The following is a 26,084-nucleotide window of genomic DNA, read 5'->3' on the forward strand; positions in this document are numbered from 1 at the left end:
TCTTTGAATTATGAAATTATAAACTATGAAGTTTTTGTGCATTGAGGGCTAACGTGAGAAACATTGAAGTAACTCCAGAAGCAATGGAACTTGTTTGGCTTATGTGCTCAGCAAGAAATTGTTATCCAAGTGAATGGGCTTCATGGGGTCAAGTATCTGGTGCTAGTAGGCAGCTTTTACCTCTTGTTTCTTTGCGCTAAGCTAACTATCTGCTGGCTGTATATTTACAAGACATATGAGGGTATACAGGGTCATCTTATCTTCTCTAACTAACTCTAGGCAAGACAACAAACAAGCAATTTTCCTTAAATGTCAATCCAGCCTTTAACACATGGAGGGTTTAAGCAAGCAAATTTGTGTGTTGGTGACAAATAGCACGTCGAGCTAAATACGCAACAGCAATCAATCATAGCTGTTTGGCCTCATTCTCCTACATGCCCAAATCCTAATATCCTTTCTGGAAAACCATTTTGACAGGTTACTGAACAAACAGCCTCCACCTGACCCTCTAATGACCTCTGACCTCCACCATATGAGGCAGCGCTGACCCTTTCTGTTTCCTCTATGTTACGACTCAGATTTAAATTCCTCACAGCAGCACTAACAAAGAGGAGAGGCACAAGTTAGACCTAAACAGTTGAAGGTTTTATTGATGCAGAACGTTTTACCGGACCCTTGTTGGCTCATGTGCAGGAGTTCTGCTGAAGCTTGGGGACCACTTGGGTCAAATTTATTCTTGGCTAGGAGGTAAAGGGGAAACCCTCTGGGGCTGCTTTAGTCACAAAATTTCCCAAGAGCCGAGATCTTATAGCGGGACCAGATGTTTCAGTTTGCAGAGACTCAACTTTAGATTCAGGATTGTGGTTCGCTGAAATTATCATATTCAAAATATACACTGTGATCACGTCAAGGTCGCTGGCCCTTCAAAGAAACCTGATACAACTTTAAAATTGCTTTGTGCACAGAAAGAGGGAGGGATGTGTATGCTAATTGAAAATCAAGGAGCCTGTGTGCAGGAATTCACGTAATTATGGTAACTTGGTGAACTTTGCTGCTTGATAATCAGTCCCACCGGCAGACTAAACATGTGGAAGAAAGGGCCCTCAGATTGTGAGTGCGGTTCAGGCTGGTGGGTCGAGTTCCATTGTCCATGCTCCGATAAAACAAACTGTGTGCCAATGTTTTTATCTGGAGGAAGTTTACTGTATCAAACAATGGGAGCATTTCTGCAAACTTCCATGCAATGCAAACACTGCTAAAAATGTTTCTGTGTGTTTGTAGAAGCTTGTTATACCACACGTCTTTTATGTCTTGGGTGTAGTCACAGAAAATCCTCACAACTCACTGCATTTTAGTAAAAGAAATCTGCAAATGCAAGTGAAGTTTTTATCATTGCTGATATCTCTTGTTTTCATATCTTAAAGTTTTAAGGCACAGGTTAGGTGATCGCAACGTCCCCTCTTTTTTTCATTCCCTATCTCTCTACCCTTATTTTGTGTCTACTCTTTACCGTTAAGTCTTTAATAAAGGCCTAAAAAATAATGTTTAAAAACCAGTTCTGCTGATTCATGTCCAAAGCAGTCCCTCTTGAATCATCTGTGTGAAGAATTTAAATAAATGTCTGTTAAGTCACTATCTATCGCTGAATGAGGTAACACAATGGTGATTGAGCCTGTGGCCCACTGATGAAAGCCTTTGCATTTGCAGAACTATAGACTGGGTGTCTGGTGCGACTTTTGCGGAAAAAGTGGCGCCCAGTTAGTGACGCGTTTTCCATCACCCAGCAGTGGTTGGTCTGCCAGAAAATCCAAAGAAAGACCCAAGTTCGATGCCCAGATGAAGCAAACCGTTTAAAAAGGAGAGCGACCTTCAGCGAGGAAAATCAAGAGTTACAACCAGAGCCAACCGTGGACGTCACATTTGCAGCACTGTCTGGATATCTGGGAAGTGTGCTCCCACAATTACCGTTTATCACCATAGGTGCCGCCAAAGAGAATCTTCAAGATCAGCACTTTAAGCTAGGATAAATTAGCTTAAGGCTAAATGTCTTCCAACCACAATTAAGAAGTTGCTGTTGTACAAAAGTCAGAGTACTAATAATGAAGAATACAAAACAGCAATAATAAAAAGGAAATACACTTGTGCTCTTCCTTTTCGGCACAAAAACATAAAGCTTAAGCCAGCAGTTGGTTAGCTTAGCTTAATCCAGATCCTTGAATCCATCCACCTCATCTGTTGACTGATTAGTGTGAAACAGTCAAATCTCTGGTCAAAAAACACCCACACCAATGATCGCAGTGGTGGTGCTAACTATCAGCCAATTAGCACAGGTGTCGACAAGCTGTTGTCAAGTTTAAGTCAAGCTCCATGCCGAAACATAGCCAGAGTAATAACCAAAAATGTGACTGCTTTATACTTGAGATGCTTATTTCTTATTGGTCAGTATGTTTTCTTTATCTCGTCCAACAATTTTTCCCCTGCAAGGGGACAAACTAACATGTTGGAAGCGTTTCCTTCCTAACAACGCTTTGTGTTGTTGGGCGCGTTACCACAAGCTGTTGATTGGTGGAATACTTAAAAACTATTGGCAGGACTGTGTATCGTGTCACCTGGTGTCTAGAGATCAAAAACATTTTAATTCACACTTTCTGACAGTATCTTAACCTTTGTTTGATGTATGAGCTTGTTTCAATTCTTCATTGGATCCAAGATGTATGTGTGGGTTTCAGTGAAGCCTGGTCACACAGCATGACTCTGTAAAGTCTGTTAAAGTTGGTTTGAACCGTCACTGTTTCTTATCAGAAGCTAAAAATCAGAAGCCGGAAAAATCCCTTAGACTCATTACTTATTAAAACACTTCGATCTTTAATCCCACGTTGAATCTTTGCAAGTTTTCTCTCAAACTCCAACTTCCCTCAGCTCTGCTTCCCCAGGACTGCCTGCACATAAGTCACCCTGTGTAGGCTGAGGTGATGTATTCTTTTCATGTACAGAGGAAGCGCAATATCCTGTTCCCGCACGGGCTCTAATACCACACTGAGGCAGACTGGCCCCCGGCCTCTCGGGGGCCTGAGTGCTCCTGAAACTAAAGCCACGGGCTCTCTGAGACTGTAATATATGAGGTGTGTGTCTGTCTGTGCCTCAGACTTCAGCCTGTTACATGTCAGTTAAAGCTGGGACTAATGGGCTCCCTCCCTTTGAGGGCACTGGGAGGAATGGTTCTCATTTTAGTGGCTGATATATTCCCTCAAGGCTCATGGCTCATTTTATTGAAAAAAAAAATTATCTTGTTAAGTTATTGTTGTGAAATGTAATATTGTGAGTTTCTGGGAAGTCATTTCTCTCATGAGATCCCTGCTCACCACAAAAAAACAACTGGTTCTGGTAAATAAAAATTATTAACGTTTGGCAGCAGCTCGCCATGAGAAGATGAGCGACGGGAAAATAAAAATAAGCCTTTGTCATTCTTTATGTTTGCTTTATTTTTTTACGTAGCTCCTCAACAAACTGGTTACCAACTTTTGTTTGTTTGTTTGCTGTGTTTTCTTCATGTTTTGTAGGATATTCTCCAGGTCTTCTTAAATCATCTCCCTGTGTGTATGGTATTTTAGTATGGCACACTGTGTTTTGTATGGTATTATATTAGGGCCCTTGTCATACAGTATGCCCACTGTAAGTCTCTAACTCTGTCCTACCTCAACAATAAAAGGTTCAAAATAGGAAATAAATAAAAACATATAGGAAATAATTAAACGGAAGCTAACTTCAAGCTATGATAGCTCAGTTAACTGCCTCCTTTGATGCTCATTAGCACATGTAACATGTTCTGTGCATACAGGAAGTATTTTACGAGGCCATGTTGCTGGTCCCATTTAAGACCTTTCCTCATTAATGGACAAGATTCGCGCTTGTTTTGCAACTTTCAGGTTACTCTGCTGGATGTTTTTATGGCAAATGACATATAGCTTTACGTAGGCTTAAATCCAATCAAATCATAAAGCAAACAAATGAAACATAAAAAACAAGATACAGGTATTTGAAATGAAAATGTGCTTTACATGTTAGCCATTAATGAAACAGCACCTGTTAGGCAAGTTTCTGCAGAGGAGAAGCAACACTCACACACAATCAGTGGGAGGTCTACCTGTGGGAGCCCGGCAGCGGCAGCAGGCTGATGAGCCCTCCTCCTCTCTGCCACCGTCATTGGTTTCCCTGGAAGCCGAGAGAAACCAGTCAGACGGTCCCTGCGCCTCCGGCTCACTAGGTGCAGGACTCAGACGCACACTGGAGGAATGTCAGAGAAAACACGGAGTTTATTTGGATTTTCAGAGAGAAGAAGTGCCTTTTAACAAGTGCATTTTCATTCCTGATATGATAGCTTCCTCCTGGAGCCGATAAAGGCGTTAAAAAATGTCTCACCAGCAGCGCGTTGTCCAGCTCGCCGCCGCCTCGCTCGCCGTAGTCCTCGGCCCGGACGAGGAGAGTTTACGCGCCGGCGGAGGGAAACTCAACGCCAATACTACGACCGGTCAGGAGATTTTTGCGGACTTTAAGGCGCAAAACCTGCGCAGTTTCTGGAATAAAAGACTCGTTAAGGCCATAGCTGAAGTGTACTTTCAGGGATGGATGGAAAATTTGGTGCTTTTCATTCACGGAAACGCAAACAACCTGGAGGTGCTGAGGGAAGCGTGGATGCGCAGAGCTCTGAGGTCACCGAAGGGATTTATCATCAAAGCTGTCGGTAGGTAACATCGGTTTTGTCAATGAAATATATTATTATGAAGCAAACGATGGCTGTACTACAACTTTCCTGCACATATAGAGTCTAGAAAGTTGCGAAAAAACATCCAGGGACAGAATTTTGTGTCATGGGTCATGGGTGACACACATAGGAAATAAAAACACTGTGAGCAGATTTCACTTTTATTCAAGAAAATATTGTTATTTTTCTTTTTGGAGAACCTGCCTGTAACGAAAAACACGTGTTTCACAAAGTGACAGAAATGTGTGAAAGACATAAAAACTCTTCCTCTGTCCCTTCTGGTTCTTCACCAAGACACTAAAATCTAATGTCAAACGTTGTTTTACCTACAAGTTGTTGTATTTACAGTGTCAGCAGTTGTTAAACACAAGGTTTTGGCACTTACATTTGGCCATAAGTCAATTGTTTCTTGAATGTTGCAAAGCTAAGACACTTAAAACTCTCTCAAACCAATAAATTGAAAGATAACACACAACCTGATTTTTCTCCTTAATTTCATGCAAAACTCCTTTCAAGAAAAGTGGGGTTATTTGAGCAGAGACAGCAGGTGATGTCTGCAGCATGAGTTTAATTGCTATTAGATAATATTCCTTTAATCTCTTCAGGAGGATTTCAAGGCCAGCGAGCCTCCCTTTGTTGTCGACACTCTGACATGTTTACCAAAGCTTGTTAACAAAGCTCTGTGTACCATGTAATTACTTCTAATTGCTCCCCCTTTTTTTGGCTGTCCTTTCGCAGATGTGTTTTGAAGCATATAGCCGCACAGAAACAATGAATGGAAACCTTTATGTCGCCTCCTATAGCATGATGTCATGGGCTGTTAATGCCTGACAGATCCAGCTGTGGGAGAATATGACAAATGTGCGTGGGAGTTCAGACCTAATGGCAGTATTATTAAGAGATACAGCAGGATATTCGTTTTTCAGAGAGAGGTGCTGAACTTTTAAGTTGTAGCGAATATAGAGATGTGGAAATTGACTTTATGTGTTTGATACACAGCAGGGAAGCTTCTCCAAATGTTGGAAGGAGAGTTGAGCTGCAGCAGGTTCCTTTTGGTGTTTGAATTAGTGTCCCAGCAACACACACATTGGCTCTGAGTTGCCATTTGGTGCAGCTGCCTTGCCTCTGTCTCAAAGTCCATCTTTCCAATAATCCTCCCTCTCTGTTTGTTATTTTGTCTGGATGCACGCCTCGCCTCTGTTGACTTTGTATCAGCTCGTCAGCTCTGCCAGAGTGAGCGGTGCACAGACAAGTGAAGGGAGGAATGTGATGTGAAGGCGAGGAAGAAGAGACCACACAGGGGGAGACCCGGGAGGGCGTGTGGGGGGAGGAGGTGGATGCTGACATGCCATCCTGCTGTGAGACAGTTTCTGGGCCTTTAGGCTTCAACTCTGCAAACAAACAACATGCATACGAGCCAAAGGTGATGCTGAGATTATTTTATTATCCACAGCTTCATCAGAAAGGTGAACAAACAAGCATGAAGTCACAGTTGCATGCAAGGCAGGCGTCTTTTCTTCTTGTATTTGAGCTTCACACTTCTAAACTTGTAAGCAAACATGCCTGTGTGAAGACTCGTCACCTCCTTCTCCTCCTTCACAAACCCTCCGCCTCGCACTTCTGCAATTTGTATGGAAATTGTCGGTGGCAGGCTGTCAGGAGCTGGTTTACGGCCTCCTCACTGAGAACTGGTCAGCAGTGAATCACCGTGCGACCGGCTGCCGACCACCGCCGCTTTTCTGCTACCCAGGATTAATGTCCCTCCAGTTTCATGGCCAGCGAGGGACTGCGAGGAAGTCAGACTGCCAGATTGATATCCGGCGTGGACTTAAAGGCCTTGACATTGTCCTGATATAAATATGTCAGTTGGAAAACAGAAAAGTTATGAGTTATGGGCTACAGTGAATCTCAAACAGCCCTATTTCCTCTCTCAGGTCAGAGCAAGGTTGAGACGTGACTTCACGGACGTGAGGAGATTTCTTAATGGAAAGTACCAGTTTAAAAGGTTAGCTTAAAGTTAGCAGATATGTTTGATGATAAATCATAAAAGACTCTTAATTTAATCAATTGCTATAGTTTGTCTGTTTATCAGTGTCTGAAGACAGACCTTTAAGGGCTAATCAGCCACCTCCGGGCCTCCTCTGTAGGCAGAATGTGCAGAAAGGGAGGTGTGCGAGAGGAGAGGAGGGTTGATGGAGGAATGGGATCTTGGGGAGGTTAGTTGGAGGTAAACAGACAGGGTGAGGAGTTAGTATGAACAGGCTTCGTTGTTATCCTTCTGGGAATGGGCCCCGCTGGTACTGAGGTTGACCTCTCGACTTCAACTCATGAATGTCTGCAGGGTGTTTCTCATTCTTCCTCATTTACTCTGAAATTATCTGTCCGCCCCTCTCCTTCCTACTGGAAGTTGTGTCTAGAATTTAATTGTACAGTACTATCCTGCAGGAAACACAAAATATGAGAATGAAATGCAAGAAAATGGTTCTGTCACATGTGTCGTATTTACTAAAGATTTTTGACGAAGATAATCCTGTAAAGTTAAGATAAGTGAGAGTTGTGTCAGAGCATTGCCTTATTTTTGCAGTTAGAGTTAGAAGTAAATCTGTGCTAACTATGAAGCCAGAGCTGGGAGGCTTTAAGTTAGCTTAGCATAAAGGCTGGAAGCAAACTGATTGTTTCAATCCAGATTAACAAACAAATATGGTATTTAGTGAAATGTTATGGTCCTGGTATATATGTTTTTTAACTTAACTGATTGATTTCTTTATTTCGAACATGATAATAACATTTGAACACGGACTCATGAGATCCAGTGACGAAGGACAGCACAGCTGCCTGACTGTATCACTCTTCTTGTGAGTAGGCAAAGCCTAGTGTTAGCACCCGGCACTTGGAAAAGCTACGCAGGCTAGCTGGTTTACCTTCTAGCTTCATAGTTTAGCATTTAATTTGAGAATTATTAAGTGTATTTAAAAATAGCCTACGTCAAAGTTCTTACTGAAATTACCCAGGCTCTGCTGTTGAAACCAGAGGCTTCATAATGACTGTTAGCGGGTGCTGCATTATTTAGAGTGCTACTATTGTCCCTGCAGCAGGATGAGCGTGGATCCACAAGCTGAAACATTTATATGGAGTCAGCCAGTGGTGTAATGAGGTGTCCTGTATCCTCCATACAATCAACTCCTGTAAACTGTCCTCTTTGAACGTGGACATGAATTAGTCCTCTAGACAGGCCTCTCACTTTCGCCATGAAAAACTCGATTTCTGACCATCGTAGGACAGAGGCTCTCTTCGTCTGAGTGTTGGCAAAGCTAAAGCACAGCAATGCTGGACTTTTAAAGCCAGGTTCTCTTTTTCAATGGTATGTTTCATTTAACTCACCATACCATGAGGAGCATTCCTGAAATGCTTCATTTACTCTTGAGATCATTTCCTGAGTCCGCCGGCTCAGAGAGCCTCATTTCTGCTCTTTACTTCTCACTTGAAAGTGTCCCACTTTCACACTGGGGGTGTCTCCTTTCATGAGGGTGTTTTGTCAAAGTCTCAAAGCGCTCCACTAATGGTCATAACTCTTCCAGATGTTGGCTTATTAACCGTGACACCCCCTCGCAGGGCCCTACCAGGTTTAAATGGCCCACCCTGTGCTAACTAAGCAGCACAGGTCAAAGGTTACAACCTTCTTCCTAACAAGCCACCTTGAGGTCACACAGCTTCAGAGGGCTTGTTAGAAAACAAACAATAAACATCAATACAGTATCCAGGTGTTCTTTACTCGCCGGCCAGTTCAGCTTCTGTTAGAGGTTTATATCAGTGGTTCCCAACATGTTATGTCTCACCCTGCACCGCCCGTCATGCTCCAAATATGTTAGCATGAATGGATTGTAAACTGGATGTTACTGAACACTAATTACTAAAAATGTGTTGTTAAAGTGTTCTCTTAATGATATTGGTTTGTCATTGATAAGGTTGCTTTGGTCACGTTTGCATTTGTACTATCATCCTGAGATTACTTCTATAGCTAACCCTTTCATCTTTCTTTTTATACTGTATATTACTTGAATTATTACATCTGCCTAAATTTAATCCCAAAGGCATTTATACCCTTCACACATACTACTTTCAGTTACTATTCCAACTTTGACGTTTATCCATTAGCCTATCTTTAGCTAACAGGTGTTTCAACTCTTTATCCATTAGCCTACATAGCTGTTTCAACTGTTCAGTTACCGTATTACTTAATTATTTCCACTGTTTATCAATGACTTTTAGCCACCTATTTCAATTGTTCATTCAATAATACCTTAAACTTACTACTGAATGTTAATCTATTAATTTTAACAAACAACAATTTCAACAGTTTACCGTTACTTTTAGCTAACTATTTAAACTTTTTGTTACTTTTAGCTTGCTATTTCAGCTATTTCAGCCTACTTTAAGCTAACAGCTACTGTTTTTGAACTGTTTAATACTCTTTTTTTTAACTGTAAGCTAACCATTTCAACTGTTCATCCAAGACTTTAAGCCAACTATTTCAATTGTTTATTCAATACTATTGACTGTTAATTTATTGATTTTAGCTAACAACCATTTCAACAGTTTACTGTAACTTTTAGCTAACTGTTTTTTAACTTTTTGTTACTTTTAGCTAGCTATTGCAACTGTTTATCCATTAGCCTACTTTAAGCTAACAGCTATTTCAAGTCTTTATCCATTAGGCTAACAGCTATTTCAACTCTTTATCCATTAGTATTAGCTAACTATTTTTTTTTAACTGTAAGCTAACCATTGCAACTGTTCATCCAAGCCTGTTCGCTAACAGCTATTTCAACTGTTTATCCATTACTTCTAGCTAACTTTTAATATTTTTTATTACTTTTAGCTAACTATTTCTGTCATTTATGGATCACCAGTTTGTAATAATATTCAAGTTAGTTGAGGATATTGAGTTCGCCCCTGGGGCACATGGAAATAATGTGATTTTAATGAGAACATTGCTAAAGAAACCCTGTGATTTGTCAATATTTGAGTCTGTATTTTGATTCTGGTTAAACACATATTGATGAATGGAACCCTCGGGAGCACATTTCTATGAGATCTATTAGATCTGCTCTGCTCTCAATTTCAGCTCAAACAATATTGGTTAGTGATAATCACTCTTCAGCTCCCTTGACAGAAATATTAAAACATTAAGCTGTTAAACAAAATATATGCTGCTGTTTTTCAAGCTGGAAATGATGAGGAGTCAGGATTTTGACAGCGGTTGGTTCGATCTTGTTCTTGTAAAAACAGAGGAGGAATGTTTTTGGAAACCATACTCCAAATAATGTACCACATGTGCTGGTACGGACAGTGTGGAGGTCCTCATATCTTCAGTGTTTGGTTAGATCAAAGCGTACCTAATTAAGTTTATCGTAAATAAACCTGGAGATTAATTAAATTGTAATGTGAAAGGTCTTGATTTAATGTGAGGGAGTTATTTGATCTGCAGTCTTATTACACAAGCACCACTCGTTTATCTTTTACTGTACCATTGCCAAGCATTTATCAAGAATGTCTTTCCATTTCCTGCGCTTGTTAAAAAATGGTTTATTAGGCCTATATGTTCAGATATGACAAACCTTGACCTCTGTTCTCAGACGTGACCCTTCACAGTCCTTGCACATGTGCGTGAATGCCTCTCAGCACATCATTTGTTAGCCACATCCTTCCCCTTCGAGCAGGAAGCTCACCCCTGGTGCAAATCAGACATGTCGGCCTTTTTATCGACCCAAATATTGGGCTCACCCGTAGCGGTGGAGTGGAGCGGTGCCAACAATAACAGTTGAGGAGTTTCCTCTGTATCCCTCAGCTTATACACCCTGTCAGCAGCTGCTTGGGTTTCCCTTGTGGGATTTTTCTTCATTCACTCTCTGGTCAGATAAATGGGTCGGCACAGAATTGAAGCTATATTGCATTAAATTTGGTATTATTACTCTTCAGTTTCCTGACAGGATTTTTTCTTTGCTTCATTTAGCAGTGATAAATGCAATGGTATGCTAACATTGGAGAGTGATGTGTTATTGTAGTTCAAGAGTGAAAGATTCTTTCAAGGACCACGACGGAGATGTGTGCTGACCAGTTACAGTGCATTAAAAAGCAATGGATCATATAGCAGACACTGGACAGGAGCCCTGTTCTAAATGCTGGGATAACAAACGCAGGAATCTGCTGCAGCTTAAGCTTGGTTTAATAAGAGGAAATGGGTTTCATCTGCCAGCAATGACTGCCATCACTCTTGATTAAGGGGTGTGGATCTACTGGAAACCCTCTTAGATTGTGTGCATATGTTTTGGTGGCGGGGTGTCAGTGGGGAAAATCCATACGGGGGAGCAGCTGAAAACACCTGGATAAAAACTGTGGAAACTAGAAGCTGCTGCATATTTCTGAGATAAGCAATCCGTACAAGAGTACTTCCCAAGCATACATTGTACTACCATCACTGAAACATTAAAACAACTTAAAGCTAACTTTTTAAACAGTAAACAAGATTGGGCCTAAAACTGAACCTTGTGGAACACCTTGTGTTAAACGCAATGAAGACAATGATATCAGGCAGCAAGGTAGTCGTCTGAACAACATCAGGGAGCCATTGGCTGCTAAGGATCACAAAAAACAGGGCAGGGTTATGTTGGATTTTGCGTAGACAAAGTAGGTATTCTAAGAGAAATGTTGAAAGCATGCACTTGGCCATTAAAGAAGAAAGCAAAGGTATTGTGGGGCACATTTAAATAATTATGACTAACCAGGCGTCAGGCAGACTGTGGGGTAATGTTCATGTTCAAGAAAACAGACGAGAGCCAGAAATGTAGGGGTGTGGCCCGTTAAATCTGAAGAGGTATGAGGTAAAGAGATGGGAAAATAAAGTGTTGTGCTTAAAATCCAGTCCTCTGGCACTACAATGTGCTGGTATCAGGTGACACACAGCTCTTTGGGCTTTGCAGTAAAATACAGGCCTGTCTACCTTCACATTGTCACTCGCCTCTGTTAAACACCTGGTCGGATGTATTTCCTATTTCACAAGAACATGATAACAGGGTTTTTGCACACTAGCTTAGAACCAGGTCTTTTATTCGTTACTGTATGAGCTGGACCTCAATTCACATTGTTTTTTTCTTTGAATCAGATGGTAAAAACATAATTTAATGGCATTGCAGCTGCAGGGATTTGTGGCCCAGATCTGTGGTAACCAAATATGTCAGCGTATAGATGTTTTAAGCTCTGCGAAGGCCTGTTTGAGAAGCTTAGTCACAGCCTGTTTGTGCTTTCTTGCCAACATATGTTAAATGTCAAAGGATTGGTTTTGGCAAAACGACACTCAAGGCTACAGCTGGATTATAGATACCCTTACTCCACTTCTGCTGCTGTTTCTTCTTTAGCTTTAGCTTTGTATTGCATGTGGCAGGTCGCTGCCACAGTAAAGGTCGCTATGGTGACGACAGTCAACACAATGCCTGCCTGTGTTTCATTGCTCGAAGTTTTAGCTCATGAATCCTCTTTCGTCATGCCGTTTTGACTTTCTCTTTCATCTCTTCTTATGAGTAATGTTTGCGGTTACATGTAGCATTCAAAAACTCAGCATGCATATCCTGACAATAGGCCTCGATTAGATTAAATAAAGCTGAAAGTCTGCAAATTGTATTCAGATCATCTGAGTCAGTATTGCCTCGTTAGCCCACCAACAAAACAGCTTCTAAAACACAGATAACAAAGAGGGCACAGTCCAAATTTCAGTCATTTCCTCCAACTTCACTTAATATTTAAACACAAGCACTCTGAGATGCTAAACCGCCAATAGGTTAGATTAAATATTTAACTAAAACCGTCAAGTCTGGGCAGGTTTTATTGTTAGGAACCAATCAATAAGCTGTAAAATGATCAGTGGCCCAGCCCTTCCATTTTTTGGTTATTGATGTGTTTCCAGTGGGTTTGTTGGGAGCCATATTGATCACATTTTGGCGACCAAAAGAGCAGGATCTTGCCTGGTAATTATACAATACACGCAAGAAACGATATGAATTGCAAACATGTTGATGGCAGAATGAAGCTACAGTATTTCCTTAAGTGTTTTCGGAGTGGAGGGACAGGAAAGGGCAGTGTTGTTGTTAGACTGGGCGAGGTTTGGTTGTTGGGACACTCGGGCTGTGATTGCTTTCTGAAGGGATCTTTTCACTCGGTTTATTGGGCCATTTAACTGCAACGCCCACTTCTGTGTGTTGTAAGGGAGTGAAAGACGTAAACTCGTAAAGCACTTTGAAAAATGTCTGATGAGCGCGCACACACAAGAAGGGGAGGGCGGGTCGGGGAGGCCTGTTAGACGCAAACACAAAGGGAAGTGGTCGCGGGATAAGGGTGGAAACCTGATATATATTACAGTCTGCATTACACTACATCTGACTGTATGAATGTTTGACACTGTCCCAGCAGATACTTAACTCAGATTTTTCAGCCTGCAGATCCACTGAAGCGTGATCTTCAAAAGGTCTTAGTTGACGGGAGACAGGGGGGATTTGGGCAGGACTCAAGTTTATGTTGAATGCCATGCAGTGTGTCCTTAACGAGGGAGACAGGAGATTAGCCTGCTTGCTTACTGGAGCCTAAAAGATTAGACTGAACCAGGATGCGATAAGATGGTGGGTGTCTGCGAGTGTGTGGGCCCCTGGATGGAGGGATTGTGGCAGCAAGCATGATGTTTCAGTTAGATTTTACCTGTGATAACATGAAGGTGAGAGTTCATGGACTAGATTGAGTCATGCGTTTTCTGATCTGCCACGAAGACGTGAAAAAAAGTTGCATTTTTGTTGTATGACTTCTAAAGTGTGATGGAATCATCTTCACATTCAGAGAGGCAGAATTGCTCCACATAGCTTTGCTTTGTGTTTCATAGTCATCATGCCAACATGCTCATGATGACAATGTAAACATGCTTATAGAATAATGGTGCATGTTCAGTATTTCAACATTTGATTTAATCACTTAACAAGTACATTAGTGTCATTTGATTTGCAGGTATTTGGTCATTAAAAATTAAGATTTTGAAAATGTCTGAACCAAATTTTATTTCCAGACATCCAACCACTGTCAAGACATTTCAATAAAAAAAACTAACCTTATGGTGGTGTAACATGGTTATTTATGCTTCCACTTGCCATGCCATCAGATCTAAATGTTATGTTAATGTGTTTATACGTACATATTTTGGTTCAGTGTTCTGTCACTTTAAAAATATTTGCATGGTTGTCCACTAAGGACGGACGTACCCTACGTTCTTCCCAGTTTAACTTACAGATGTAACAGCTTCATCCTGAATGCATGTTCGAGAACATTCCAGAGATTGCCTTATTTGTCCATCACCAGAATAAACAACCGAACTGGGAATCCTCGTCTGTGATACTTTCAAACGACACGAGACAACGCAAGATCACACCCGTTACAGTGGCACTAAAGACAAAAATCACTTGATGACCAAGTCATAAAGATTCATTCTCTGGGGAACAGGAATATCTCATTGCAATGCATCCAATAGTGGAGATACAGTATGTCAGTCTGGATCAAATCAGTGTGGCTAACAACCCCACAGCATTATAACCAATGTTTCACATTAGCTGCCATGTGTAAGAATGTGCAGGAATGTTCATGTTCATGGACTGTTGTGCAGCACAAATTAGCACCAGTTTCTGCACCATACGATACATCAGTTCTCGTTTTCTGCTGTGAAGGGCTGGTATGACTGTGAAACAAGATTAGTGCTGCTGCACTCGTTTGCAAAAGTCAAGTAAAACATTACAAATGATAGTAAGATAGTGGAAATGTGAAATGGTATAAAGGTTGTCCTGAAGGTTATTTCTGTACTTCTTTGTCTGAATAAGTGTTTGCTTGTTTGGCTGACTGAAGCTTCTTCCTCCATTAGAACATGTTCTTTGTGTACAGCATGTTTGATAATAGGAGGTCTGCATGGTTTATTCTACAACTTCCTCTGTTGAAATGTTGGGTAGACATTTCAATCAGTAGTAAATGAAGTAAGGACAAACATTTATTTTACAATGATGATGTGGTAATGAATCATGGTCAGAAGTCTTTGGTGCTTGGATTCTACGGGGAGATATGGTGATCGAAGGGTGTCGGCCCTGAGCAGCAGCAAGATATATCATATAAAAAAGATCTCTCCATGGAGTCCACACACTGGTGGTGGAGGTGTTTGTCGATGATGTCATCAGAGGCTGATAAGATGATGAAGCTGATGAATCTGTGTAAGGGTAGGATGCAGTGCTATTAGACAGATGAGACCAGGTGAGCTGAGGAGTGCAGGAAAATAAGAGTGAGCATGCATTAGGGGAGTGTGAGCAGAATGGTATGAGAAATAAACAATAGAACTAGCATGCAAAATATAATCTTACTGACTGAACTTACACTAGAGCTTCATTATTACTCTTCTGACCGCTCATTGAAAGGCCAGGAAATAATTCTGGACTTTGCATCGCTGGCTGACTCAATTGTCCCTTATCAATTCAGTAAAGATAATTTAGAGAAAGCATGACGCTCAGACTAAAGCCGGTATTTCTTATCTGAGTTAATGGAGCTGATGGAAGGTCTACAGTATGTACTGTATGTGTACGTTTTTTTTTTCTCAAGAGACTTGAGGTAATGTAATCACTTATGAAATTGGACTCATGTGGCTCTGAGAGCCGCTAACAACGCAGCCATGTGAATACATGTGGCATTGATCAGTGTCAGCTGCCAGAAAGACCTCAGTGGGGATAGAGGAGAGAAGGTCTGCGTCAGTCATCTCCGCCATCTGAGCACTCAGCTTCAGGCATTTTTCATCTTGTACCCCGGGCTGCATTTTTTACTCATATGGAAAGTTTACGACTGTGGTCGAATGTTTTTAGTCCTGCATGGAGCAGAAAGCATATTCAATTTATTTTAATGTTATTAAGATTAAGGCCATTAAGTAAAGTTGCAATGATGTCTGTATTTTAAACTGGTATATAAAGTATGCCTTATAAGGAGATCATGGGATGACCTATGGCATTTAAAGAATAATCAGCATTCCCATCTCTTCTCCGAAACTTAATCTAATAAAATTTATGACTGTGGCAGTGCGTGTCACTGAACTTAAATGACTTTGGGGCTTGCAAGAAACTGTCTGTGCAGCAGCAAACATATCCCAACTTTTATTCCCTAGTATGGGTCAAACTAAAAAAACAAACACGGTATCCTACACATCCCATAATGCATCAAGAAAACGTATTCAGTTACTGTTGAGTCTTACTTTTTGGGATGTAATGTCTGACTATGTTGGAATCCGCAAGAAACGTCAAAAAGAGAGGGAATATGTGATATTGGTTAAAGGCGTACATCTTCAAGCAGTGTATCCTTGAAGGCATTTGTATTATATTTAGTTCTTCACAAGAAATGTGATGTGTATCATGTTTAAAGTCGAGCTGAAACGGCATTTCGAGAGTATCTAGCTTCCGTATCGTGACGTATTTCCGAGTGAAACAGGACGTGCACGCGGGACATATCATTAGAGGGATTTGATTTGATCGTTGAGAAGTGGGTGTGGACAGACGTTCTCCACAGAGCAGTAGCTAGCTAACTGACCGAGCGTTCTTGGTGCTCTGTGGCTAAAAGTTGCAGATTGATTGACAGGTGGATGTCATAATATTATTGGTTGAAATTGGTTGGTACTAGCTTACGTAAGCACACGTGATATTTAGTTTCACAGGAAGAAAAATGATTGGATTTTGATATAAGAATACGAAGAAATTGATTTTCTGTATTTTTTGGCCTATATTCTTAAATAAATGCACAATATTACCGGGGATGTGATCAAAAGGATTAAAATGACATTTTTCATTTTACCTCGACTTCAAAAAAAGAGCTGGAAAGTGTTTAAACCTTGGCTCCCTTCTTATGTTCACACAACGTATTAATGATGGCATGATGTGTGATTAAAAGTGACTATTTGTTTCAGGAAGTCGTTTATGTAGTTGGACAGCTGTATCATCATACAAAGACGTAGGGTTTAAGAGGTGTCCAACTTTTTGACCATCTGACAGGCGGCTCAGATGAAGCACACAGGCAGCTTTAGGCCCTCCCTGATGGTAAACACACACAACTTTGATATAACCCTGATGACGTCGTGGTGACGTCATCAGGGTTATTTTCTCCGACTTTTTGACTCCAGAGCCAAAAAAGGCAAAACACAACTGTTTTCACAAGCAGAGACGGCTGACAGACCTCCTGTTTGTCTCCCTCCCTCCTCCTTTTGGCACAGAGTTCGGTAGCCATGGCACCCAGCAGGGTATTCATTCAGTGTATGACAATGAGTGTAAAGTCGGTGGCCTGGTCTAAGATTACAAGAACACAGAGGTCTGTTTCCCCCGAGAGAAGACGGTTACAACAGAAAACCTCCAAGACCGTCACGCCTGCTAATGTTAGACTCAATAAACACTGATCCTGTGTTAGCCCCGTTTTTCTGTTACTATTCTTTTTCCCACAAATAAACGACGCTCGGTATATTTTTATCTTTTTTTTCACACCTAAATTTCCAGTCTCACTTCTTTTGTTGAACTTTTTAGTCAGCACTACTGTCAGACTATATTTAATTCAAATGTTTTCTGGGAAACTATTTCTGTTTTAACTCCCTTAAGAGTGTTAATCATGCTAGCAGGTGTACAACAGGATATCCTGCTTTAAAGCAGGACATGGTCATAGAGGATAACACTGGATCTGCCTCTGTGCCACAGATCTGGGAGTCAATTTGAAGAAGCTGGCGATTTCCCATCAGTATATTGATTAATAACCTAATTATGTGCCGTCCCGTCCTCTGACTCCTTCGTATCCGCGCTGGCCATTTCACTGTTTACAGCGGTATTAAGTGGTCTCTATGTGAACAACCAGCCGGACATTCCTATAGGAAGTTAACAACAATGAGGAGCTAAGTCAGCAGCACTAATTCACTGCCCACTGAGACTGCTATTGAGATATCCGCTCTGAGGTTTAGTCAGATTAACGTCTTCTGTCGGAGCCGGGGTAAGGCAGATGGGTTTTTCTTTACAATCCCCCCGTGTGTCATGGGATCAGTTTTAGAAAGAAAGACCCCTCTCTGTGAGACTTCGGAGCCTTAAGTGAGCTCACTGTGCTGATAATTGTCTTTTTCACTGACTTTACTAGATATAGGCCTTACAGAGGGTAAAACATTTTCTGTTTAACTTGCTCCCTCTAAATCACAGGAGAAGCAGCCTAATTAATAAATCTAAGCAAGGAGAAGTGAAGCCTTATCGAGCAGTTTTCCATCAAATCTCGCTTCTTTTTATTGAATTGGGTGCTTGAAAGTAGTTTGGGGCAGGTTGCGAAAACTGGGTTAATTTTCGAACCATTATCCCCAATTTGCACCTAAGAAACGTTTGGCTAAATCCTAATAAAACCGCCCCTCCTCCTTTTATCAGTTTGATTGATATTCGCAGCTCACAGTGTTCAATAGTCTCATCTGAAGAAGTGTTGTTATACGCACATCATGTAGAAGCAGGGCAATCAAAACAACAGCAAGAGAAAGAGGAAGAGCCCACACACTTGCTCAATGCCACAACAAGTTTAATAGGCTAATCACAATGTTTCAACACAATGGTGTTTTTCACACTGGTGATACTTCTTGAATAGTAATCAATAATCTTCGAGTATTTTTTTATTTGTATAGGGACAAGTATGAACCATGCAAACCACTGCCATTACATTACAGCATTTTTAGGCTTAGCTAATTTGCAGTACCTGTCCCTAAATGGGCCTTTAGAACACAGAAAAATCAACAACATATACACAAGAGACAAAACAAACTCAACAATAGCACAGACAGAACAAAACAAGATGCAAACTATCACACAATACAAGACCTTAAACAGGAACCACAGGATCGTACTGTACATGACTGCGTCTTGTTCAGAAACTGTTTCAGTTTGAGTTCTGCAGGTTAAAGATGTTAGAAAAATAAAATAAAGTAGACTTATTCCTTTTTTTTTACCCTGTTCAGGTTATTATTCGGTCTATTATGTGTGTTTTGGGCTCAGATTTGGCTCCTTTCAGTAAGTCGGATCTGAAACGCTGTCTGCTGTGCAACAACTTTTACTTTTACTGACTCCATCTTGTCAAACAAAAGTTATGAGTAGGTGTTCTGTCATGCTTTATCTCAGCAGATGTGTGATTTGCTGTTTATTTTACCTGCCTCAGACATAAGTGGCTGAAGTGTGAGAGATGTAAATGTTTAGTTTACGTGAAGTGTGAGCCTGGCAGTGTTTTCACTGAATGCCCTGGGGTTGATGGGAGAATCACTCACAGTCCCACGTGCCACATGGTCAAGTTAAGAGTGTATTTTCACGTTTATACATAAAGTGTTGTTGTCAGCTTAACTGGAAACTGGTACTGGATAAAGAAAATACAGCAGCAGAGTTTAATCGATAAGCACTTCTTGTGTCAGAAGACTGTTCTATCTCTTACCTATTCTCCTCCTCACGTTAATGAGATGTAGCTTATTAACTAAAACTCATTTTCCAGTCCTGTGGGTAAGGTTATGTCCGTGCCCTTGTATGCTTCATATAAAGGGAGTCTGTGTGAACCCAGCACAGATGCTAATCATTCACCAGCAGAGGGATCTGGTTTGTTTTGGTGCTTTCTCTGAGCTCACTTCTCATTAGTAAACATCGCTCTATGTACTCTGTATGGGTTTACTTTTGTGGTAAATTAGTCCCAAAAAAGGCAAATATTTATTTTATTATTTTAAGAAATAACTGTTCATAAGGCTGCAGAGGCTAAACATTTTCCTTTTATAGGGGTTTGTAATGTTTTCTTTGGTATCCCACAGTAGTTATGCACAGGAACAAAACCACCATCAAACCTCTAATCGTAACCATATCCACACCAAAGCTCTCCCTCATCCTAATCATTTCTAATCCCAACAACAAACATTAACATTTGAACTCAACTGTGTATATAAAAATAACCACCTAATGGCTTTTATCTGAAAGGAAACATTTCTTATATTATGCGTAAACACAACCTTCCTGTTTGGCAGACCTGTAACAGCGTCTCTACCCATAACCCTCGTTAGATCTAATATTTTAGAACTGGCAATGATCCCATAGAAACTTTCATGTTAACCATTGAGTTAACCAAATATTTAGATCCATGTGTCATTTTTCATATCCTGTCCTATTACTAACGTATCTTTATGGCCGCTCCTGCTCTCTTTCTAACCCCGTTTGCCTGAGGGAACTCAACCACTGCATGGTGCTTCAATTACATCTCATCCTGCGAAACTCTGCTGATTGTTTTTTAATCTAAAATGTTTCTAAAATGTCTGGTTAGCTTTAAAGCAGCTACGTTTTATGATTTGAAAGCCTCGTGGTTTCTGTCTAATAGGCTCCCACGGTTTGTTTGTGTGTTTAATAATATTTTTCAAAGACAAATGTTTCCAAGACTGTCTCTGTCTTGTTTCTGGGTCTCCCTCACTTTTGGTAACATGTTTGTCCAAGGGCACCTCCAAGACGCGCAGGGCCGTGTGATATGTGGGGCAGGATATCTGATCTGCCCAGCAGGCAGACCTGTGGTCATTTCTGTGGGAGTAATGGAATTCCGCGGTCTTTCCCAATACAGATGGAATTTTCTAAAGCAGTCAGGCATGGTTCGTATAACTCGCATAAATAGACCACCTCGGCCATGATTTAGAAGGTGGTCAGGAGAGGAATGTCAACTTCAGTACTTCAAGTTGTTTTCACTGGCAGCAGAAGCCAGAGAGAGACCTCTCTAACCCAGGTGTGTTTGTGTACACTGCAGCATGCCCACCTGTTTTCAACCAATAATCTGTTGGTGTGTGTGTGTGTTTCAGGTGATCTGTCCCCGGTGCAGATGTCCACTGTCCCACAGTCCCAGTTCATCCCCTTGTCTGAAGTGTTGTGCTCGGTCATCTCAGATATGAACTCCTCAGAAATCATCGTCAACCAGGAAGCACTTGTGAATTACATGAGCAAAGCCCACCCAGGTAATCCATAAAATATTGCCCCATCTTGCTTTATCTGTAGTTAGATGTAAAGATTGATACTATTGTCCTGTCCGTAAGGTAAATATCAAGCAACAGCCATTGTTAGCTAAGCACAAAGACTTGAAGCAGGGTGAAACAGCTTGCATGGCTCTGTGGACAAAATATGTCAACCAGCACCTCTAAAGCTAAAGCAGTAACTGGATAACCTGTGAGTTTAATACATATAAAATACAATATTTCTTGTTTTAAAGGGGTTATGTTCCAGTACTATTTCTTGGCCAACCACTGTAACTTCCAGGAAATAGTCCTGCACATAGCTCCCAGTACATAGACACCTTCTTGTTTCTACATCTCAGTCTATGCTTGGGATGAACAAGTGAGCAAGTTATATGGTGCTAATTGGTGATTTTGGCTAAGCTAACTCGCTGCTGGTTGTAGCGTCAAATATAATGGGCAGACTTGCATTAGTAACTATGACACAATTTGTCCTCTCGCTTGTCTTCTGTCCTCATCAACCTTCTGTCTTTCTATCTCTTAGGCATAACCATCCCCACTCAGGACATCCTCTACAATGCCCTGGGCACTCTGATCAAGGAACGCAAAATTTACCACACAGGAGAGGGCTATTTCATCGTCACACCTCAGACCTACTTCATTACCAACAACATGGTCCGAGAAAAGAACTGGTGGACTTCTGGTTCTGCAGACGACCCTCCATCACCTCCTCCCATTACCTACCTATTGAGTAACGACGCTTGCGTTGAGAGCACTCAAACCCCACCAGTGGCGCACTGCAAATCTTGCAGCTGCTTCAGTCCACTCCCAACATCAACTAATATAACCTCCACTACTGTCACAGCCACTGTTCCTCCATCTACTGTCCCAGACCAGCATTCTGTCTCTGTTTCCATAAGTGAATGCACAGGCAAGAGTTTAAAGTGGCCCCGACCATTAGATCACAAACCCACAGTGCAACATCAGTCCACCTCCACAGCGGCAGATTGTCAGGCAAGTGAGATCAGCAAAACTACAGCCACTACTAACGCCACCGGCCGCAAAGAAAAAGACAACAAACCAGGGAGGAAGTTTGGTCTCAGTTTGTTCCGGAGGACTGGAGGTAAGAAGGAGAAGCCAAAAAAGGAGTATGCCTCATTTTCAGGCCAGTTTCCTCCAGAGGAGTGGCCAGTTAGAGATGAAGACGACCTGAACAACTTACCCCGTGATCTGGAGCATGCCATCATCAAACGTATCAACCCTGAACTGACTGTGGACAACCTGACACGCCACACAGTCTTAATGAAGAAGCTGGAAGAGAGAAAAGAGAGGGTTATAGACAGAGTGATGGACAGGGCTCTGGAAAAAGATGATAAGGGAGTAGACAAGGGAATGTCTACTGAGATCCTAGCCTTCGCAAAACCCAGGCATCATCACTCTTCAAAGGCAGTGGCAGGAAAAAGATCAGCTCAGAAGGCCTCTCGCAGCAAGAGGAGGGCCCATTCCTCCAGAGAGAAGCAAAAGGAAAGGGAGAAGGAGAGAGTTAAGAGTAAGGCTCCTATGTGTGTGGATGATTATCAAGAGGGGGAGGATTTGATCCCATCTCGGCTCAGAGTGGAAATCCCTGTTGACGAACCAGATCAAGTGGAAGAAGGTGGAGTTGTTGAGGGAAAATCCCTTTATAAGAAACGGATTGAAAACCCTTTCCAGACGAATCCAATCAAAGAAACTGAGACTGTAGGTCCCACCAACAACAACAGAGATCACAGAAGACGAGAAATGAAGGAAGGCAAGACTTCGGCGCCAGGGAGGAAGGATCGAACAAGTCACCGCTCCAAATCGTGGGATCCACATAGAGCCAAAGTGATCCCAACAGAGGGAGACAAAGCGGGGATGTCCCTTACATCTGAGGACAGGTTCAACTGTGTTCAGGAGAAGGACCTTACTGCTGATCATTCCCTTCAATCGGACATAATGCTCAACAGAGAGCTGCCACTGGACTACAGCTCAGCCTACCGTCAGAGCAGTACGCTCCGGATTGATGACAAGGTCCGATATCAGAGGGAGGGCAAGGAGAGCTGGGAGAGAGGACGCGAAAATGGACATTTTCAAGAGGCAGAGTTCAACGCTATACCCGACCAAAGTCAAACTGTAGATCATGGCCTTTCTAACTTCCAACAATTTTCCACTACCAATGTCATCCGCCCTACCCATCCCTATGAGCCCATCATAAACCACTCATATGACCCATCTCTGCCTTGTCCGAAGCCTTCTTTACAGCGGAAACACTCCCTCAGACTCTCCAACCAAGCAAGAGATGAAATTCAGATACCTGACCACCTTTCTTCACACCAGCAAGCCTGTGAAACCAGGTCCACCCAGGAACAACAGGAAGTAAGACCTGTTGCGATCAGTAATAGAGAACAAAGGACCATGAGCCAAGGAGAAAGGACGGACCTCATAGCTGATAGAACTCCCTCGATAACGGACACTGACGGCTTTATTGAAGATGACTACAGGCTGTATCAGAGAGCAGAGGAGCAGGAGGATGAAGATGCTTGCAGCTCTTTGTGTCTGAATGAGGAGGAGATCGATGCTGCAAATGTGTACCAAACAAGTTTAGGGGACCTCCGCGACCACCAGTTGGTTTACCACAGCCGTGAATCTGATTTGCAATCTCAGGGACAACACAGTCACTATTATCACTCCAACTTTCACCAACCAGAAGTCGCCTCGATACAAGATTCAAGGGATAGCACTTTCAAGGATCTTGTTTTCCCGGCAAACAAGAGGGAAGCTTCTCTCAGCCCCACAAGACCTGGAGAGACCAGCTGGAGACACCAGAATCCCCATCTTAGGACTAGATCACCAGGGGCTAAAAGTGAATCAAGCCCAAGGCAAGATAAATTGATCCAAGGGGATGTACGACACGAGGTCAACCTTGATCTGGATTGTCCCGAACCATCTGAAGTTGCGGACAGCAGCATCTTTGACTACTGCCAGACTAGCGAGATAGAGTCAGACACAGAGACAGTCCGTAAGTCAGCTGATGAGGGCGATGGTGAATCTGCTCACTGGGTAGCTGATGTGGAGGAAGTGCAGGATGATGAGTTCAGCCAGATGGGCATTCAAACCCACAGAGCTGTTCTGAGCATGCCCAGTGGAGCCGGAGGGGGAGATATTGGGGAAGCCGTGGAAATGGGAGAGAACCAGAGCATAACAGGAGACAGTGGTATAGATTCTCCTCGGTGAGTGCTTCTCCTTTATAGTTGTTCATTTTAGCTGTAATGAGATACCGTGATATCGTGTTTTCATTTCAGCTTACTTTGAGACCCGGAGTATCTTTTCAAAGCTACTTAATTTACTGAAAGTGAGACAGCTAACACAGAATGAGACTAACAAATGAGGTTTTATTAAAAAAAAAGAAGTCCACAACCAATAAAGAAATGTTCTTTATCCCTTAGCCTTGATCTGAATCCTTTTAGTCTTTTCAGCAAGTGTTGTCTCTAGTTTTAACACTTTAGACTCAAGTTGTATCTCTCCACTCTAGACATCCGCTGCCTTCTTGAGGAGACAGGCAAAACAAACACCCTACTGGGGTTAGTTAACCTCTGGGTTACAAGTCTGTGGTTGGCCTTCCTCCCAATTTTTCCTCTAAAGTCAATGAAAGCTGAGCAAACACCTTGAGTCCAATTCTAACGTGCACTATTTGGACAGAAGGGAGTCATTTTGATAATTATGTGTAATTGCTCAGCTGCACTTAAACTCTCACATTGTAATCAAAAAGGCAGAAAGACTTCTTTTCTGACATTGTGCAACAAAGTATGTTGGAGAACAGATGGAGTTCACGAACACGTCACCTTGTAGTAATGGCGTATTTATAGTAATCAACCTCATGTACACCTTTTTTTTTGCTCTACAGGACCCGTGTCAGTCTGGCCTCCAGCAACACTGTCATTCTGGAGGGTCTCAAGAGGAGAGGCTTTTTACAAAACTTGGAGAAACTGCATTCAAAGAGCAACACGATTCGACCACAGAGCTCACTGCTGCAATTAACTCCGGTCATGAACGTGTAGCAGATCTCTTCACTGTGTGAACCATGTGCTTGAATATATAGATCTATGCAACTGGAAGGGCAGAAACATATATCTACGTATTGATACCTTATACAACAGGGGTCTGTGTACAGGTGTACAGTGTCTATAGTTTTCTGTAAATAATTTTAAAGGTAATATTTTATGATTAATTTCATTCATGTAGTACTTAGCGTATGTGCTGTTATACATGGTGTATCAACAGCGTTTTTCTTTATATGAATGTACAGTTTTTTTTCTCTACACGCCTCATTTGTTAAAACTTTCATGACAGCATTAACATCTCATAGCGTTTCCTTTTTTCTCATCGCGTAGCAATTACTACAAATAAAAATGTGTATAGCAACCAAGGTGTCATTCTTGTCATGACATTGCTCCATCAATCATCCACCATCAATATAAGATGAATACCTACAACAATAAAGTCGTAATTTAGTCAGAAAAAATATAGATTTACTATCAGAACTAATAAATAAAACTCGGGAAATCACTGTTATTGTTGGCCCGATACTGCTTTTCTTGCTTCATCCAGTTGTTGGCCGAGCATTTATGATTTTACTTCAGGATATCGCATATCAAAAGGCTAGATTGCCATAAAAAATAAAGCTCCATTAGTTGACTTGGTGGGAAATGTCTGGACACTTGCATTAGCTTACATACATATTTTGGTACTACCTCTTGTGTAAATATCAGTGCTATAAACCAGACATCGCGCTGCACCCAAAGGGCAGATAAGCCACCTTTTATTTTTGACGGTTACAGTGGCGTGTTTATCTAAACAGGCAGCTAAAGCCTGGACCTCCAGGAAAGTACACCAGTTTAGTGTGTGTGACCATGGGAGGGCGGGTAGTTTCCATTGATTTCTTTTCTCATGTAGATCGAAATACAATATTGACGAAGCGGGTCTGACTGCTGCAGATGGGTACAGTTTTGGGGAACTTCCTGTTAAAGACTTAAATGTTGCTGTTGTAGGAAGGATAAGAGTGCTATGACAGTGATATTGGACACTAAGGAGCATTAGTGCTTGCCCCACATCTGGCATCTCTCCTTGAATTACCAGTAATTTAACTGTTGGTTTTTAAAAGGTTCAAAATGAGGAAAGAGTGACACCAAGTGGACACATTAAGGCAGTGCAATGTTCAGAGATCTGCTACGGTGCTGC

General features: G+C 41.7%; 1 protein-coding gene across 1 annotated transcript; it reads left to right on the forward strand.

The window, feature by feature from the left end:
* The first annotated feature begins 4,335 nt into the window (after window positions 1-4,335).
* stox1 (storkhead box 1) lies at window positions 4,336-25,254 on the forward strand. The gene is made up of 4 exons (XM_069658895.1): window positions 4,336-4,741; window positions 20,682-20,834; window positions 21,373-24,076; window positions 24,751-25,254. Exons 1-4 carry the CDS (start codon window positions 4,411-4,413, stop codon window positions 24,902-24,904), a joined length of 3,342 nt encoding a protein of 1,113 aa, XP_069514996.1. The 5' UTR covers window positions 4,336-4,410; the 3' UTR covers window positions 24,905-25,254.
* The last annotated feature ends 830 nt before the right edge of the window (window positions 25,255-26,084 follow it).

Source organism: Semicossyphus pulcher, unplaced genomic scaffold, assembly GCF_022749685.1.
Source record: "Semicossyphus pulcher isolate SPU_LCO1_2020_fin unplaced genomic scaffold, fSemPul1.0.p SCAF_12, whole genome shotgun sequence".
In the NCBI taxonomy this organism is placed as follows: domain Eukaryota; kingdom Metazoa; phylum Chordata; class Actinopteri; order Labriformes; family Labridae; genus Semicossyphus; species Semicossyphus pulcher.